Consider the following 19,099-nt stretch of genomic DNA (forward strand, 5'->3'; position numbering starts at 1 on the left):
CAGTTCATGAAGCTTCTTTGTTTTAAGTCTTTCTCTGGATCACTTGTTGACGTTGCATAAAACTCCACAATGTTTTGAGATGCTTTGGGCATGAAATTAAAAACATGCTTAATGTGGGTGGTTGAGTAACATGGGATTTGGTCCAAATATGCTAGTATTTGTTGGTAGTGGCTAGTTTATTACAACCAAGTGTGGATTGCAGTCACTGGCCACTTTTTTTTTTTAAAGGTAAGGAAACAATTCTTGAAGTATTCTTTACTCCTGTCAAGAAATCCGTCCATAATGTTACTCCTCAAACCATTTGTTCTGTCCTGCTGGATATCCTAGTGAGGTATGTTCCAATTGCTTAAGCCATAATTAGACTACAAAATGCCATTTACTTGGCTTAGTTTCAGTTTGTGCTAAAAAATACTTCACTCATTGTAATTTAGTCATACCGTTTCCTCTTAGTCAGGGCTGCTGGTCCAGCCAGTTTAGCATCTTTCATTCAAGTGCATTCCCAGCAACGTACTAGGTAATGTGAAAGCTGAGATGCAGCCTGAACTTCCTATCGGACCACTCAACTCGCAGACAGCTGTCCGTCTGAACACAGAGACCCTTGGTTGAGTGATTAAGGTTGGTATTGGAGGGAAGAGATTCCTAAACTTTGAAATCAGAATGTATTTTTGGTCGTGAGGCTGGGCTTCTGACAAACATGATTATACTTTTTGGTTGTGATGGGATTTGAGCTGCTATGGCTGTGTTTACACTGAACCTGAACTCACTTGTAATTTGTTTTGCTGACTGTCCACTAAGTTGTAACCTATATGACATCTATGGGGTGGTAGAAATAAAATTGGCGAAAGATCTGAATTGGGCTGCCGGTGTAAACGCAGCCTGTGAAGTTTCTTCATACTTGGCATAGACCAATGGTCAATCTGGATTCCACTAATACTAACACGTCCTGGTGTGTAGGAAAGGGGTGGAGGGTCAATGGTATGGGCTCTTTTTAAAGGATAATATGCATTTCAAACATGAAAGTTGCCACCCCACCACTGATTTGGTACATGGCTGAGGGATGGGACTGAATGGAACCACTAAAATTCATAGATGGCTGAGGGATGGGACTGTCACCACTCAAATTCATAGATGGCTGAGAATGCGAAGACTGACCAGCTATGATATAAAATTATGTTATGAAGCTACAGTGTTTAAATTCACTTTTTAGAAATAAAGTGGTAAGACTGAACTAACATGATGCATTTATGTAATATTCAACAATGAATTCGGTCTAATGAATTTAAAAGTACAAAAATTGATGTAGCAATTGCCTCTAAGGGAAGTAGTTTGTTTCAGTAGCATAAAGTTCTCTCCTGTCATTGTTGCAGTGCTGAATTTTTTTCTGGTCAGCTGACATAATTCAGGGCCTGGTGGTTGTCAGGTATGTTAGTTGTGCTGGAACAAAAGCCTGCACACACTTTGACCTTCAACCTGGGCCCGTATTCACAAAGCCTCCTGAAGTAGGAGACCTGAGAGGTATACTACAAAACAGAATCAATGAGATAAGCAGCTGACTTTGATATATGTAATGTAAGTGCCTTAATGTGTTTGGACCCCAAGAAGAGTAGCTGCTGCCTTGGCAGGAACTAATGGGGATCCATAATAAACCCAGGAAGAGTAGCTGCTGCCTTGACAGGAACTAATGGGGATCACTAATAAACCCCAGGAAGAGTAGCTGCTGCCTTGGCAGGAACTAATGGGGATCACTAATAAATACAAATATGTACATATTGGTAGGAATGATGTAACTAGGCAACAGGATAGATAATAAACAGCAGCAGTGTATGTGATAAGTCAAGAGTTCATGCAAAATGGGTCAATGCAGGGGGTCTATTTAACTAACTTGGTTGTTGTCCTGGCATCACACTGCTATGTTACTGATCTCCCTATAGGCTGTCTCATCGTTCTTTGGTGATCAGGCCAACCACCGTTGTGTCGTCAACAAACTTAATGATGATGTTGGAGTCGTGCGCAACCACACAGTCGTGGAGTCATGGGGGAACAGGGAGTACAGGAGGGAACTGAGCACGCACCCCTGAGGGGCCCTCGTGTTCAAGGTCAGTGTGGCAGATGGGTTGTTGCCTGCACTCACTGCCTGGGGGCGGACAATTAGGAAGTTCAGGATCCAGTAGTATGGGGAGGTGTTCAGTCCCAGGGTCCTGAGCTTAGTGATGAGCTTGGGGGCATTATGGTGTTGAACACTGAGCAATAGTGTCCTCTTGTCCAAGTGGAGAGGGCACTGTTGAGTGCAATAGAAATTGTGTCATCTGTGGATCTGTTGGGGCGGTATGCAAATTGGTGTGAGTCCAGGGTGTCTGGGATGATGGTGTTGATGTGAGCCATGACCAGCTTTTCAAAGCATTTCTTGGCTACAGATGTGAGTGCTACGGATAATCATTTAGACAGGTTACTTTGGCGTTCTTGCGCACAGGGACTTTAGTTTTCTGCTTGAAACACGTAGGTATTACAGACTGGGTCAGGGAAAGGTTGAAAATGTAATTGAAGACACTTTCCAGCTGGTCAGCACATGCTCAGAGTACGCATCCTGGTAATCAGTCTGAATGTTAACCTGTTTAAAGGTCTTACTAACATTGGCTACAGAGAGCGAGATCACCCAGTCGTCTGGAACAGCTGGTGCTCTCATGCATGGTTCAATGTTGCTTGCCTCGAAGTGAGCATAAAAGGCATTAAGCTTGTCTGGTAGGCTCACGTCCCTGGGAAGCGTCCCTGGGTTTCCCTTTGTCAGAGCCAGTGTAGTAGGATTTGATCTTAGTCCTCTATTGATGTTTTGACTGTCGGAAAACGTAGAGGGATTTCTTATGTGTCTGGATTGGTGTCCTGCTCTTTGAAAGAGGCAGCTCTAGCCTTTAGCTCAATGAGGATGTTGCCTGTAATCTATGGCTTTTGGTTGGGATATGTACGTATGGTCACTGTGGGGACGACAACGTCGTCAATGCACTTATTAATGAAGCCGGTGACGGATGTGATAAACTCCTCGATGCCATCGGATGAATCCCGGAACATATTCCAGTCTATGCTGGTGAAACAGTCATGTAGCTTAACACAGGCAGCTCAATTCTACAATTTTTGGCAAAAGATCTGATCTAATTGGTCAAATGACCAATAATTGTCCAAAATACCAATAATTGGGCAAAAGGTCAGAGTTTGGCTGTCTGTGAAAACGCAGCCTTGAGGAAGAGCTCAATTTTATACGCCTTGTGTCCTCTCTCCTTTTTTCGTTCTCAAAACACATTGGAGGAGAATGTCAAAGGAGCAGGACATCTAGTTTTCTCATCCAATAGCTTCTGATAAGGAAACGAGGAGAGAGGACACAAGGTGTATGGAATCTCCCATAGACTTTCAGGAATCTGAAGTGTCCTTGAGCAAGGCCTAATTAGTCTGTCAGTCAATTGCAGCCCCACCACTTGGTTTTCTATAAAGCAGAGGGATAGGGCTGGAGAAATGTAAGATCTCATTTTTGAATGAGCTATGGATGAAATGACTGACAGCCAATAAGATCAGCGTATTTAGAAGTTATACAGGACAGTGTTTGTAACTTTTAAAACTGAATTCTTAGAATAGATTTTCTTTGCATACCATCCCCACATATAAATGAACAGGTCATAGTTTTCACCCTGTAACACTGAAACCCAATGAGGGTAAATTAGGTTAGTCTTGAAATTCCTCAGGCTTGGAATTACTCCTTAAAGGCCCAATGCAGTCGTTTTTATATCAATACCACATTTCTGGGTAACATTTGGTACCTTACTGTAATAGATTATCCCATTAAAATGGGCAAAAATTGGCTTTTTATCAGAAAAATATTTCTCAAACAAGGACTGTATGGGAGTGGTCTGAGTGGGGAGGGGAAATCTGAAAACTAGCTGTTATTGACAGAGAAGTCTCCATAACAATGTGTGTTGGAACTGGAAAAGAATGAGACATTATACAAAAACAACAGGGATGTCCACATTCATAACATTCTAACCTTGATGTGTTGATGTCCTGTTGACTTTTACAAAGACTACAATAATTTAAGTTGTGTTACTACTAGCACATTTACAAATGTTTGGTCATTGTCTCAATATTGATCCTTTTTTTGTAAAATAAGAGTGTGTTTGTCTGTGTTTCATGTTTGTGATTGCCCTCTAACTGACCTCCATTTCTGTCTCCAGAGGCCCAAGCTTCCTTCGACACACATCCCTGTGTGAAAAGTTCTGATGTTGATCCAAGTTTTTCTGGGGCACCTGGTTGTGGCCCTAGGTCTGCTCCTGCCCTACCCTGTCTGTGAGGCCACCTCTCTGGGTGCAGTGGTCAATGTTGTCCCTCTAGAGAAGAGTGGAGGAAATATGGTGAGGTTACACATTGTTAATTACCAATGCTGTCAGCTTTTAACACTGTGTATTAGGAATTTCAGGATTGACCTAAAATGTACACTGCGGTAATGATAGGCTTTCTATGTTATGATGCACATGTGCGCAGTATTCAAATGAATTACAAATCCATGTTGATTGGCTCTGTCACGAATATCACCGAATGTGGCTCACCTTCCCGTTTGGGTGGCGCTCGTCGGTCGTCGTCACCCGGTCTACTGGCTGCTACCGATCCCTTTTCCCCTTTTCGTTTTGTTTGGTCTAATTGGTTTCACCTGTTCCTTGTTTTGGGTTGGGGTTATTTAAGTTCAGTTAGCCCACCTGTGTTCGGGCTTGTTTGCTGTTTTTGGTCCAGGAGTGTTCCTGTCTTTTGGACTTTCCGCTGTACAGCGTATGTACCAGTGTAGTACATTTTGGAGTTTGTGCGCTGTGATTGTACGGAATAAAGTGTTTTTTCCGAATCCTCTGCTCTCTGAGCCTGACTCCACACCCATCACTCTTCGAAGCTTGACAGGTTCTTGCTGTACCTCCCAGCTGTAAACACACAGCCCCTCCAGGTTACTTACTACACTGGTATTTTACAGTCTCTGGGATTTACCTGTTGTTTTCATTGATTTTGTTTGTTTCAATTTACTTGATAAAATGGTAAATAGCCAATAATTACAGTGTGGTTTAGGCACCAATAAAAGGTAGACAATGATTGTGCTGAATTCCGAAAAGCAAGTTCCTCATTGTTACCATGTAATTAATTATATGACCTCCTGACCTCATGTCACCTTTGGCAGGTGAGGGCCCACTACACCGTGATCTCTGCCCTTCCTTGTCCTACGTTCTCCGGAGTGTGTCAGACAGGGGAAGACTGTGTCGTGCATACCACCTCGTTACCCTACACAGGACAGAAGCCCGCCTCAGGCTGGTGTGTCCGCCAATGGCAGAGGACCATTCCCAGCAACTACAAGGCCAACGTGAATGTGGGGTATGTGATTCGCTGAGAGACCTGTTATTATTATTACACCGTGACCATTTGACTGGTCATGTTCAGTGCTAGCTTCCGCAACATTGAAGACGGTAAGGTTTCATAATGGTGAAAATGTTACACAAACTTACTTCAATGCAGTTGGACATTAGACCTCCTCAGTCCTCACAATTCAGAACATTAATGTATAATGCAATTTCATGACTGATCATTCATACTTTATATCATATGCATTATGTTGTCTATGTGTCATAAAGCAACCATTTTGCAGGTTATGTCACACCATTTCAGGAAAAGTGAAAAACAAACATATTAATTTGACTCCCCTGTAACTGTGAATTAGGTCCAACGTGAATGTGTTTCTGTTCTTGTGGGCTGGACCCTCCAACCAGTCTAACCCATTGAGACTAAACCAGCCCCCTTACTGCAGCCTGCCTCCTCCTCTCAGGTAACTCACTGTAACCTGGACCTGAGTCTTGTACTGCACATAAAAACATTACTCTGTTTCCTATAGTCTACACATTCTCACAGTTTTGACTGTTGATATGTAGTGTGATTTATTTGGTCATGATGACTGAGACATTTTGACCCTTTTCTCTCTTCTTTGTCCTTCCTTCCTTCCTTCCTTCCTTCCTTCCTTCCTTCCTTCCTTCCTTCCTTCCTTCCTCAGCACCGTTATCCCTTTCCATACTTTTTTCTTTCTCCTCTGTATCTCATCCCGATTGTCAAGCTCTTCGGTTCCACTACAGCCTCTTCAAGTCTCTCAAAACAGGGTCCCAGTCCTCAAACTGCCTGTGTGTCTGACTTATTGTTTGTAAGATACACTACCGTCCAAAAGTTTGGGGTCACTTAGAATTTTTTACCTTTATTTAACCAGGCAAGTCAGTTAAGAACAAATTCTTATTTTCAATGACGGCCAAGGAACAGTGGGTTAACTGCCTGTTCAGGGGCAGAACGACAGATTTGTACCTTGTCACCTCAGGGGTTTGAACTTGCAACCTTCCGGTCACTAGTCCAACGCTCCAACCACTAGGCTACCCTGCCGCCCCAAATGTCCTTGTTTTTGAAAGAAAAGCACATTTTTTACCATTAAAATAATATCAAATTGATCAGAAATGCAGTGTAGACATTGTTAATGTTGTAAATGACTATTGTAGCTGGAAACGGCAGATTTTTAATGGAATATCTACACAGGCGTACAGAGGCCCATTATCAGCAACCATCACTCCTGTGTTCCAATAGCATGTTGTGTTAGCTAATCCAAGTTTATAATTTTAAAAGGCTAATTGATCATTAGAAAACCCTTTTGCAATTATGTTAGCACAGCTGAAAACTGTTGTCCTGATAAAAGAAGCAATAAAACTGGCATTCTTTAGACTAGTTGAGTATCTGGAGCATCAGCATTTGTGGGTTCGATTACAGGCTCAAAATGGCCAGAAACAAATAACTTTATTCTGAAACTCGTCAGTCTATTCTTGTTCTGAGAAATGAAGGCTATTCCATGCGAGAAATTGCCAAAAAACTGAAGATCTCGTACAACACTGTGTATTACTCCCTGCACAGAACAGCGCAAACTGGCTCTAACCAGAATAGAAAGACGAGTGGGAGGCCCCCGGGTCACAACTGAGCAAGAGGACAAGTACATTAGAGTGTCTAGTTTGAGAAACAGATGCCTCAAAAGTCCTCAACTGGCAGCTTCATTAAATAGTACCCGCAAAACACCAGTCTCAACGTCAACAGTGAAGAGGCGACTCCGGGATGCTGGCCTATATATATATATATATATATGTATATGTATATATATAATAAAGTGGGGAGAAAAACTCTTAAGTTACGTATGATATTAACTGAGTGTGTATTCTTGTGTCAGGGCTCATGTGAACTGCCCACATCACTTCCCACTGATGGTGAAAGACCTGGATGGGGACACAGTGCTCTGTCGCTTTGCCCAGGCTGACCTTGGAGAATGCCTTGACTGCCCCCAGTACAACTTTCTGAAGATGGAGGAGGTGAGTCTTAACTTATCTGTGTCTTTGTGTTAGTCCACACAGAAGTGACTGTTACGAAGCCCCAAACCGCCAAGAAAAGGTGCAAGAAAGAGAACCGTGTAGGATTTCATTCCTATACAGAGAAATATCAAACATGAATCGGTTATTGTGGATGCATCATGTACCATCTAAATGTGCGGGGAGGTTAAACCAGTTTAGAGTTATTTGTTGGACTTGTTTTTTTTTAGGGCTAGACTTTCGGCTTCAGGCATGTGCTCTGTGGAAAACAAAGAAAAATTGTTTTCAAATAAATGTTGATGAATTTGTTTAAATTGCTACTTCATAGGAGACGTGTACGCTGTTGTACAATGGTAAATCATCCGCTGGCCAATACTCTGTGCAGCTGATGGTGGAGGACTTTTCACGCCAAACCCAAACCAACAAACCCAAAGCACTCAGTTCCATCCCACTGCACCTGTCCCTTACAGGTGAGACTGACACACACAAACGATTTCACGCGGTCTTCTCTTTATTGATGGGCCTGTTTTAGGGGGAAATGAATCAGGTATATTCTGCTGGTATGTTCTCAATAACTATACATACTGGACTCTATGATGTAGCTGTGTTGTTCAGTCTTGATCTGAGGCACCCTTGGATTGATTTATCAAGCGCTCTTGAAAAATACAATTTGAACACAGTAGTTAGTAATGGATGAATTACCCATATTTATGTACCGGTAGCAACATTGTATATTGAGATACACCCAAAGTTCTTAAAAAGGAGCAATCATATACAGTATGATACCTGAAGGAGGTTAAAAAGAAAGTTGTTTAAAACTAAATAACCTTAACTTTTGTTCTTGGTTTCAGTGGAGGAGGCGTCCTCAAGCTGCACTGCTGAGCCGGTCACTACAGGACTGACACCAACAGGGGGAGCCACCATTTACGTTCTGCCCTATGAGCAGATCAACGTGTCTGTCACCTTTCATTCTGACCTAGAGAGGTGTGTTATAATACTCAACCTAGAGAGGTGTGTTATACTACTCAACCTAGAGAGGTGTGTTATAATACTCAACCTAGAGAGGTGTGTTATACTACTGAACCTAGAGAGGTGTGTTGTACTACTCAACCTAGAGAGGTGTGTTATAGTACTCAACCTAGAGAGGTGTGTTATACTACTGAACCTAGAGGTGTGTTATACTACTCAACCTAGAGAGGTGTGTTATACTACTCAACCTAGAGAGGTGTGTTATACTACTCAACCTAGAGAGGTGTGTTATACTACTGAACCTAGAGGTGTGTTATACTACTGAACCTAGAGGTGTGTTATACTACTCAACCTAGAGAGGTGTGTTATACTACTGAACCTAGAGGTGTGTTATACTACTGAACCTAGAGGTGTGTTATACTACTCAACCTATTTTTTTATTTTACTAGGCAAGTCAGTTAAGAACAAATTCTTATTTTCAATGACGGCCTAGGAACAGTGGGTTAACTGCAGAATGACAGATTTTGTACCTTGTCAGCTCGGGGATTTGAACTTGCAACCTTTCGGTTACTAGTCCAATGCTCTAACCACTAGGCTACCCTGCCGCACCTAGAGAGGTGTGTTATACTACTCAACCTAGAGAGGTGTGTTATACTACTCAACCTAGAGAGGTGTGTTATACTACTCAACCTAGAGAGGTGTGTTATACTACTGAACCCAGAGGTGTGTTATACTACTCAACCTAGAGGTGTGTTATACTACTCAACCTAGAGAGGTGTGTTATACTACTCAACCTAGAGGTGTGTTATACTACTCAACCTAGAGGGTGTGTTATACTACTCAACCTAGAGAGGTGTGTTATACTACTGAACCTAGAGAGGTGTGTTATACTACTGAACCTAGAGGTGTGTTATACTACTCAACCTAGAGGAGTGTTATACTACTGAACCTAGAGGTGTGTTATACTACTGAACCTAGAGAGGTGTGTTATACTACTGAACCTAGAGAGGTGTGTTATACTACTGAACCTAGAGGTGTGTTATACTACTGAACCTAGAGGTGTGTTATACTACTCAACCTAGAGGTGTGTTATACTACTCAACCTAGAGAGGTGTGTTATACTACTGAACCTAGAGGTGTGTTATACTACTGAACCTAGAGGTGTGTTATACGACTCAACCTAGAGGCGTGTTATACTACTGAACCTAGAGAGGCGTGTTATACTACTGAACCTAGAGGTGTGTTATACTACTCAACCTAGAGGTGTGTTATACTACTCAACCTAGAGGAGTGTTATACTACTGAACCTAGAGGTGTGTTATACTACTGAACCTAGAGGTGTGTTATACTACTGAACCTAGAGGTGTGTTATACTACTGAACCTAGAGGTGTGTTATACTACTGAACTTTTCCATGAGTTTCCCTCCTTGTGTGTTATGTTTCTCTCGTCTCTCTCTCTCAGTTGTGTGTAAAAGTTACAAACGGGTTGTTTTCAAAACTTTCATTGGGGATTTCTAATGGAGAAGTTAGTCAGTTGCTGTGCATATTTCTACTGTGTTGACTGTGTTTGCGGTATGTCTCTTCTTCAGCGTGTCAGAAATAGTGGTGGTTGGTCCCCCTGGCCTCTTCAGGACAGCGCTGGAAACCAAGGGTTCCCTGGCCACCATGAATCTCACATGGGTCCGGAGCCCCAGTAACATGCCCCCCCCTCTTTTGCCCCTTTGTTTCCTGGCCAACACCAACAGGTAACTCTTGTCAACAACCAATAATGTTTTGGCATATGTTATAACCAACCTGTCTGATGTACTTTACACAACCTTTTTTCTTCACAGTTTGCAGTCTGAACCCAGATGTGTGTGGCTTTACCAAAGTAAGGACAAGAACAATCACAGTTCTTCCACTCTCTCTCTGTGTGTGTGTGTGTGTGTGTGTGTGTGTGTGTGTGTGTGTGTGTGTGTGTGTGTGTGTGTGTGTGTGTGTGTGTGTGTGTGTGTGTGTGTGTGTGTGTGTGTGTGTGTGTGTGTCCGTGTCCGTGTCCGAGCGTAAGCATGGTGAAAGGATCGTTTCTTAGTTGTTTACAGTGGTAAAAGGATTGTTTCTTAGTTGTTTACAGTGGTGAAAGGATCGTTTCTTAGTTGTTTACAGTGGTGAAAGGGTCATTTCTTAGTTGTTTACAGTGGTGAAAGCGGGGTGAGGTAAAGGTGCAATATTTGGTTCAAAATATGTTCATAATATACACCTTTTTTTCTGTTCCAGGACAGATGGAGACCTTTCCCACTGGAACAGGTATAGAACACACTGTTTAGTTGATATCCACGACTGGCTGGCTGGCTGGCTGACCTACCCTAACCCTTACCCTAACCCAGGTTCCTATCCAGATCCCTCCCCATACACTGATACATCACACTCTTTTTCTTCTTTATTCATGTTTTGTTTAGTCTGATATTTTGTTTTGTCCTTTATTTTTGTTTTGCTTTTCATTTATACAATGTGGGTCCTTAAAAAGCTCCATGTCCCGTGTATGGTTATTATTTCTGTCTCCTTCCAGAGCTGACATGTGGGAAGACTGAGATGCATCTGGTTCTCCCCATTTCCACCCTGAAGAACCTGATTGTGTCAGAGCTCCAGCTCAACCATCCTTCCTGTAGTGTCACGTCCAACTCCACCCATGTGATGGCCCGCATCTCTCTGACTGGCTGCGGCACTAAGAGAGTGGTACGAGACTCCGCCCACTGTATCAAATGCAAAACTTACATTGGCTCCGTCCCAGTAGTGGTGCATGAGTAAAATAACTGGAAAAGCCAAGTGAGAGAAAATGCCATATAACAACCTACATGTTGTGATAATTACCTTGTTTGCTCTATAACCTGTTAGTTCATATGCTTTGCCACCGTGATATATAGGCCTAAGACCAAGACAATAAGAAGACACAGTGGCAGAATAAATTCAACCACACCTTAGTTTCATCACAAAACCGGAAAGAAACCTCTGTCCGAAGTCCACAAAGCATAGTGCATATAACAAACAGTTACATGACCTACAGCACGGTCAAGCAAGGTAATGTTGGGGTGGCAGGTAGCCTAGTGGTTACAGCATTGGACTAGTAACTGAAAGGTTGCAAGATCGAATCCCTGAGCTGATAAGGTAAAAATCTGTAGTTCTGCCGATGAACAAGGCAGTTACAACTATTGATTTAGAACCACAGAGAACCGCAAGTCGCAAACAAAGTAGGAGCTGCCTCCACTATTCCAGCACCATTTCAACTTCAACCTTTCCACATCATCGAATCAGCCCTGCTTAGTCTAATACAGTGAAAACTTAAAGATACCAAAAACAATTTAGTCCAATCAACGTAAGCTAAATATGATGTGGCTGTCCATAGTTCTGATTTTTTTGTGTGTACAGTTGAAGTCGGAAGTTTACAGACATTTAAACTCAGCTTTTCACAATTCCTGACATTTAATCCTAGTAAAAAATTCCCTGTCTTAGGTCAGTTAGGATCACCACTTTATTTTAAGAATGTGAAATGTCAGAATAATAGTAGAGAGAATTATTTATTTCAGCTTTTATTTCTTTCATCACATTCCCAGTAAGAAGTTTACATACACTCAGTTAGTATTTGGTAGCATTGCCTTTAAATTGTTTAACTTGGGTCAAACATTTCGGGTAGTCTTCCACAAGATTCCCACAATAAGTTGGGTGAATTTTGGCCCATTCATCCTGACAGAGCTGGTGTAACTTGGTCAGGTTTGTAGGCCTCCTTGCTTGCACACGCTTTTTCAGTTCTGCCCACAAATGTTCTATAGGATTGAGGTCAGGGCTTTGTGATGGCCACTCCAATACCTTGACATTGTTGTCCTAAAGCCATTTTGCCACAACTTTGGAAGTACACTTGTTGTCATTGTCCATTTGGAAGACCCATTTACGCCCAATCTTTAACTTCCTGACTGAGGTCTTGAGATGTTGCTTCAATATAGCCACATAATTTTCCTTCTCATGATGCCACCTATTTTGTGAAGTGCACCAGTCTCTCCTGTAGCAAAGCACACCCACAACAGGATGCTGCCACCCCCGTGCTTCACGGTTGGGATGGTGTTCTTTGGCTTGCAAGCCTCCCCCTTTTTCCTCCAAACATAATGATGCTCATTATGGCCAAACAGTTCTATTTTTGTTTCATCAGACCAGAGGACATTTCTCCAAAAAGTACGATCTTTGTCCCCATGTGCAGTTGCAAACCGTAGTCTGGCTTTTTTAATGGCGGTTTTGGAGCAGTGGCTTCTTCCTTGCTGAGCAGCCATTCAGGTTATGTCGATATAAGATTTGTTTTACTGTGGATATAGATAATATTGTACCTGTTTCCTCCAGAATCTTCACAAGGTCCTTTGCTGTTGTTCTGGGATTGATTTGCACTTTTCGCACCAAAGTACGTTCATCTCTCAGAGACAGAAGGTGTCTCCTTCCTGATCGGTATGACGGCTGCATGGTCCCATGGTGTTTATACTTGCATACTATTGTTTGTATAGTTGAACGTGGTACCTTCAGGCGTTTGGAAATTGCTCCCAAGGATGAACCAGACTTGTGGAGGTCTACAATATTTTTTCTGAGGTCTTGGCTGATTGCTTTTGATTTTCCCATGATGTCAAGCAAAGAGGCATTGAGTTTGAAGGTAAGCCTTGAAAAACATCCACAGGTACACCTCCAATTGACTCAAATGATGTCAATTAGCCTATCAGAAGCTTCTAAAGCCATGACATAATTTTCTGGAATTTCCCAAGCTGTTTAAAGGCACAGTCAACTTAGTGTATGTAAACTTCTGACCCACTGGAATTGTGATACAGTGAATTATAAGTGAAATAATCTGTCTGTAAACAATTGTTGGAAAAATTACTTGTCATGCACAAAGTAGTTGTCCTAACTGACTTGCCAAAACTATAGTTTGTTAACAAGAAATTTGTGGAGTGGTTGAAAAACTAGTTTTAATGACTCCAACCTAAGTGTATGTAAACTTCCGACTTCAACTGTATGTGTTCTTGCAAGTAGAAAAAACATGTTGACCCAGCCTACCTGCAGAGAAATGTCAATGTCATCCTCCTCTCATGTTGACGAAACAGTCTATGATTCTGTCATACAGTACATGCTTTTAGTTTTTGTTGTCCTAGGCTACCTGGCTAAAATACTTGCTCGCTAGCCTAACTTTCATGTAATGATGAGCAAGCTAGTTAACATTAGCCTACTACATTTAGCTACATATTGAACTTCCATGCTCTCAGGCCGGGGACACAATGTATGGTTGGTTGGATAAGAATCACTGTTATAATCATTGGCCAGTAAGGATAATTAAGTAAAACTACAAGTCCAAATCTCTATCTTCATCTATTGCTAATTTAAAAACAGGACAATTTTAGCTAGCTAGCTAGCCACTCGAGGACAACAATGCAACATATCCATTTTTTTCTGTCAATAACGTTTTGCTCTCGATGTGATTGGTGTGAAGCCAATTCCAAACTGGCCTCTCTAGACCTTTTATTTTTGGTGTGCCAGGACCATTCACAGTTTTGAGCTCACTCAGTTTAGCTCAACGCTGATTGGCTATCATTTTATATTTTTTTATCAAGGGAGACCAAATGCTTGCTGGTTTCCCTTGCATTTAATACTACGGGCGGCAACAATGTCATACTTTTTTTAACCAGACTGCATCAGATAGATGGGCTACACATACAGAGTCAGAGGAGTGCTGTTTCGCTCGCTCGGATGCTTTCACCGGTGAGATACAGAACGCTCAGCCTCTTGCAAATTGAAGGAAAATTATGAAACTCAGAGGTGAAAGATAAATCATTTTCTATGTTTTTTTCTTGGTCAGTCTTTTGAGGAAGCCTGGCTTCCCTTTGCATACATGAATGCACGCCACTGCTCCTTCCATAAATCCGTTTTAACAGACTGTCTGCTGTGATGTGTGAACGAACCAGAATATCCGTACATGATCCTGTTCCTTTTCTCCTCAGCACTCTGGTTCAGAGATGGTGTACACCAACACCCTGCGAAGTGTACGCAACACTGTCATCAGTCGGCAGCCCACCCTGATTATGTCGCTCGCCTGCCGTTTCCCCGGCGTCGAGGCCAAGGGCCCGCGGTACGCCATCAACATGCCATCGGAGCAGGAGACCTTCGGCATCATCAAGTTCTGGTTGGAGTTCTACCGGCCTGGGGAGGGGCCCATGGCTAACAGAACTAAAATCCCCAAGTTCCGCCACCTCCTCCCTTTCTCGCAGCGTGTCCGCCGAGAGACGTCTGTCCGCACCGCGAGCAGGCTGGACACACTGGACCTGCATGTGTTCTCCAACACCTCTCTGGACAGGGCAGAGCTGATGGTGGGCAAGTGCATGGAGTCCGAGACAGAAGACATGGCTGACAGCCACTGTATCCTTGATCAGGGGTCAGTGATAGTTTTCTGACATTTTTACCCAATCTTAATTGTTTTTTATTACCCCAAATGGAGTACTTGGGTTTTTAATACAAGCTCTACAATAAGCCATATGAACTAAACAATGCATGGAATTCAGAAAACTGTCCATTTAACTCAGTTGAGGTTATAGCAATTTGTCAAGTCACTATGAAATGGATAGTTTACTGAGATTGCCTTTGTTTTGAAACCGCTTCTCTCACATACATTAAAAACAAGAAATGTCTTCCTTCTTTCTCAGGTGTTTGGCTGGAAATGGAACCCTGGAGATTCTGACTTCAACCCCCACTGTCAGGGTATACCGAATCAACCTGAGCACTATCAAAACTAAAGGAACCACGGTGTGTCTTTCTGGCCATGTATCTCTCGTCGGGGATATGAAGGGTGCTCCCATTTGTCTCTCGGGCATCCGGAACCTGTCAACATGACTATCCAGTTGAGCTAAAGCCCAGGGACTAAAAATAAATAAACTAACGAGTGCCTATATCCCATACTTAAGCAATAATGCACGAAGGGTTGTGCATATATATGGCCAATATACCAAGGCTAAGGGCTGTTCTTATGCAGAACGCAACGCAGAGTGCCTGGATACAGTCGTTAGCCGTGGTATATTGGCCATATACCACAAACAACAGAGGTGCCTTATTGCTATTATAAACTGGTTACCAATGTAATTAGAGCAGTAAAAATAAATGTTTGTCATACCTGTGGTATACGGTCTGATATACCACAGCTGTCAGCCAATCAGCATTCCCAGTTTATAATATTTAATTTAAGACATGTTTTATTATTGTTATTACTGATTTGTCCACTTCAATCCATGTGTCAGTCTGCCACTGTGTTTGTCCCTTTCAGCTCTGTTTGAATACCAGTATATGTCCATCTGAAAGGCCATCAAATGTGTATAATGCTTATTTCAAATTCTCACAATATATTTCTCCAAGATTTTTGTGGTCTTGGGTCCGACTCTCTCTAACGACGTTAGCCTATATGATCACATATAGTGTAACAATCAGTAGTACAAGTGTTGCATGTGTTGTTGATCGTGTCTCTTGTCGTCTGCAGATGTACGTGGAGTGTACAGTGTATCTCTGTGTCACCACGAGGCCCTCTCAGAAGTGTCCTGATCAGTGTGACAGGGCCAGCAGCAACCAGGTAATGGTTGACAACGTGCTGACCAGGAGCTACACCGTCCGCTCCGGCCCTGTTAGCCTCGTACCCACCACCGCTGCACTGGCAACTACCACTGTGGTCCCAGCAACCACCCCCACTGGTACAATGAGTGCAACAGCAGCACCAACTACAACAGCCTCAAATGGTAGGATTTGTAAACAGGCTCAACTCAGTCCGGTAGCTTCAATTTATCTTTGGTGGCTGTAGCCCGGCAATATTCCAACCGATAGGGAAAAGATGACCAGCACTCACCAATGAAGTAGAACTAACCAGTGATATTTACCCTCAATTGGATTCTCTCCTCTACTTTCTCCTACTCTAGCTCCGACTGAGGACTCAAACATGGCAGTGGGCGTGGTCTTGGCTGTCATTCATGTCTTACTTCAAGGCCTGCTTCATCACTGAAGAGAGCAAGGCTTATAATTCCAATGTTGTTAAATTGTAGCTCTCGTGAATTACTGCATACGAATTTACATCATAAGAAGTCAATGGAATTAATGATATGACACACTTCTTACATTGAATGGGTCGTTTTTCAAGATTATTATTTTGTACAGTAAAACTCCCCATGGTGGTTTCTACATTTTCTCTGAGGACATTGGTAGACTTACATTGCATCAAAACTCGAAATTTGTGCATGTAAAGCACGAAACACCGAGAATCTAACTGCTGAAAGGTACTTATCACAGCGGGTGGCATTCCTTCTCTTGCTCGAGCAAAAGCGGTAGCTGCTGCGTGCCAACCTGGCGAGGAACCTAAGGCTTCTAGTCAGTGGCCAACAACTTGATTTTGAGCCAATCAGAGGTTCGTCATTAGTTACCACAGCCACAAAGTAATGTTATTTTAAACCTAAACTTAACCACACTGCTAACATTATGCCTAACCATAACTTTAAATTAAGACCAGAAAGCAAATGTTTGTTTTCATTAATTTTTCTGATGTAGACAATTTTGGACTGCGGTAACTAGTGGAAACCCAATCAGAGAGCACCAACCCCCACGTTGGGGAGCCAACAACGGGAAAAAAGGAAAGAGGGCAGTTTTCCGCACATCCTCGGACGAGTCAGTCACACTTCATATGTAATGTAGGCTATGGGATGGAAACGAAGTGCACAGACACCATACTCAATTATTCCTCCAAGCTAGCTAACCAACCACTGTAGTTAGTATTGACATTGTATGTAAATAACAATGGATTCGCTAGTGTCCATGAAACAGCTGCCTGTGTCAGTTGCCGAGTTGTGCAGTTAGCTGCCTAACTTTAGCTACCAAACGTTAGCTTGCTAAACATTTGGCTATGGACTGGTACTTTGGGATTATGGAGAGTGAATAAAATTGTTTCTTCTTCACCTTGCTAGGAAGTTATCTTGCTGTGGCCATCTGGCTAGTTGCAACATAAACACAGATGTCTGGTAATCTAGACCATAAACAAGACGCACGGATATGCATTGCTAAACGTAGCTACTGCCACCTTCTGGTTTGGAGTATTTTAAAAGTCTGAGTGTGTGACGACTTCCAAGGTCTTTGTTATGTGACTGCCGACGCTGTTCAGAGTTTCTAAATACAGTCGGGAGGCAAATGTTTGACAATTTTACCAGGCAAACGTTTGACAATCTTACTGGTGTGTCTGAGCTTGAGCTATTTTTAACTGCTGTTTATAACTATTTTCGTCCAAAAATCCTGTTCAAAATGTAATCCTGGATATGAACATAAAGTAATTGTTTAAAAAATGTGTAAAAAATATAAATAAAATATAGTTTCAACTAATTATTATTAAGTAACTGGTTCCACAGCCTTTTTTTGTTTACTTTTCGGTCCAAGTGTTACCTGAACAACAAAAAATTACTCAAACTTAGCTCTAATTTGACAAGAATTCAGTCAATTTAAAGTTTTCTCAACTTGTCTCATATGTTCATTCAGCTATAAATTATTATTTGGGCGACCATATTTTACACATTTTTACATACAAAAGCGCTGATTGTGTTTGTAACTAGTTCCACAATATTTTTTTTAGATAAGATGCCCAAATAACATTTGAGAACACACAAAAGACTGACTTGAAGTACACTGCTCAAAAAAATAAAGGGAACACTAAAATAACACATCCTAGATCTGAATTAATGAAATATTCTTATTAAATACTTTTTTCTTTACATAGTTGAATGTGCTGACAACAAAATCACGCAAAGATGATCAATGGAAATCAAATTTGTCAACCCATGGAGGTCTGGATTTGGAGTCACACAAAATGAAAGTGGAAAACCACACTACAGGCTGATCCAACTTTGATGTAATGTCCTTAAAATGAGGCTCAGTAGTGTGTGTGTGGCCTCCACGTGCCTGTATGACCTCTACAATGCCTGGGCATGCTCCTGATGAGGTGGCAGATGGTCTCCTGAGGGATCTCCTCCCAGACCTGGACTAAAGCATCCGCCAACTCCTGAACAGTCTGTGGTGCAACATGGCATTGGTGGATGGAGCGAGACATGATGTCCCAGATGTGCTCAATTGGATTCAGGTCTGGGGAACTGGCGGGCCAGTCCATAGCACCAATGCCTTCCTCTTGCAGGAACTGCTGACTCACTCCAGCCACATGAGTTCTAGCATTGTCTTGCATTAGGAGGAACCCAGGGCCAACCGCACCAGCATATGGTCTCACAATGGGTCTGAGGATCTCATCTTGGTACCTAATGGCAGTCAGGCTACCTCTGGCGAGCACATGGAGGGCTGTGCAGCCCCCCAAAGAAATGCCACCCCACACCATGACTGACCCACCGCCAAACCGTTCATGCTGGAGGATGTTGCAGGCAGCAGAACGTTCTCCACGGCGTCTCCAGACTGTCACGTCTGTCACATGTGCTCAGTGTGAACCTGCTTTCATCTGTGAAGAGCACAGGGCGCCAGTGGCGAATTTGCCAATCTTGGTGTTCTCTGGCAAATGCCAAACATCCTGCACGGTGTTGGGCTGTAAGCACAACCTCCACCTGTGGACGTCGGGCCCTCATGGAGTCTGTGTCTGACTGTTTGAGCAGACACATGCACATTTGTGGCCTGCTGGAGGTCATTTTGCAGGGCTCTGGCAGTGCTCCTCCTGCTCCTCCTTG

At 42.6% G+C, this 19,099-nt stretch overlaps 1 protein-coding gene across 2 annotated transcripts; it reads left to right on the forward strand.

Moving 5' to 3' along the window:
* The first annotated feature begins 61 nt into the window (after nucleotides 1-61).
* Nucleotides 62-17,762, forward strand: LOC135555719 (uncharacterized). Of its 2 annotated transcripts, none has more exons than XM_064988409.1 (15): nucleotides 62-615; nucleotides 4,215-4,391; nucleotides 5,198-5,388; nucleotides 5,732-5,836; nucleotides 7,259-7,397; nucleotides 7,723-7,864; nucleotides 8,246-8,378; nucleotides 9,953-10,108; nucleotides 10,196-10,233; nucleotides 10,620-10,649; nucleotides 10,912-11,078; nucleotides 14,366-14,796; nucleotides 15,065-15,164; nucleotides 15,889-16,141; nucleotides 16,319-17,762. In XM_064988409.1, exons 2-15 carry the CDS (start codon nucleotides 4,260-4,262, stop codon nucleotides 16,399-16,401), a joined length of 2,100 nt encoding a protein of 699 aa, XP_064844481.1. In that variant the 5' UTR covers nucleotides 62-615; nucleotides 4,215-4,259; the 3' UTR covers nucleotides 16,402-17,762. The 2 variants fall into 2 exon arrangements, with proteins under 2 accessions (XP_064844481.1, XP_064844489.1); XM_064988417.1 differs by having other exon boundaries at nucleotides 15,065-15,119.
* The last annotated feature ends 1,337 nt before the right edge of the window (nucleotides 17,763-19,099 follow it).

The sequence above is a fragment of the Oncorhynchus masou genome, chromosome 2, assembly GCF_036934945.1.
Source record: "Oncorhynchus masou masou isolate Uvic2021 chromosome 2, UVic_Omas_1.1, whole genome shotgun sequence".
Taxonomy (NCBI): Eukaryota; Metazoa; Chordata; class Actinopteri; order Salmoniformes; family Salmonidae; genus Oncorhynchus; species Oncorhynchus masou.

Coding starts and splice junctions, on each gene's coding strand:
- LOC135555719 (XM_064988409.1), top strand. CDS start 4,260: ATGTTGATCCAAGTTTTTCTGGGGCACCTGGTTGTGGCCCTAGGTCTG. Junction 11,079..14,365: donor GCTGCGGCACTAAGAGAGTG/GTACGAGACTCC, acceptor TTTTCTCCTCAG/CACTCTGGTTCAGAGATGGT. Junction 15,165..15,888: donor TCAAAACTAAAGGAACCACG/GTGTGTCTTTCT, acceptor TGTCGTCTGCAG/ATGTACGTGGAGTGTACAGT.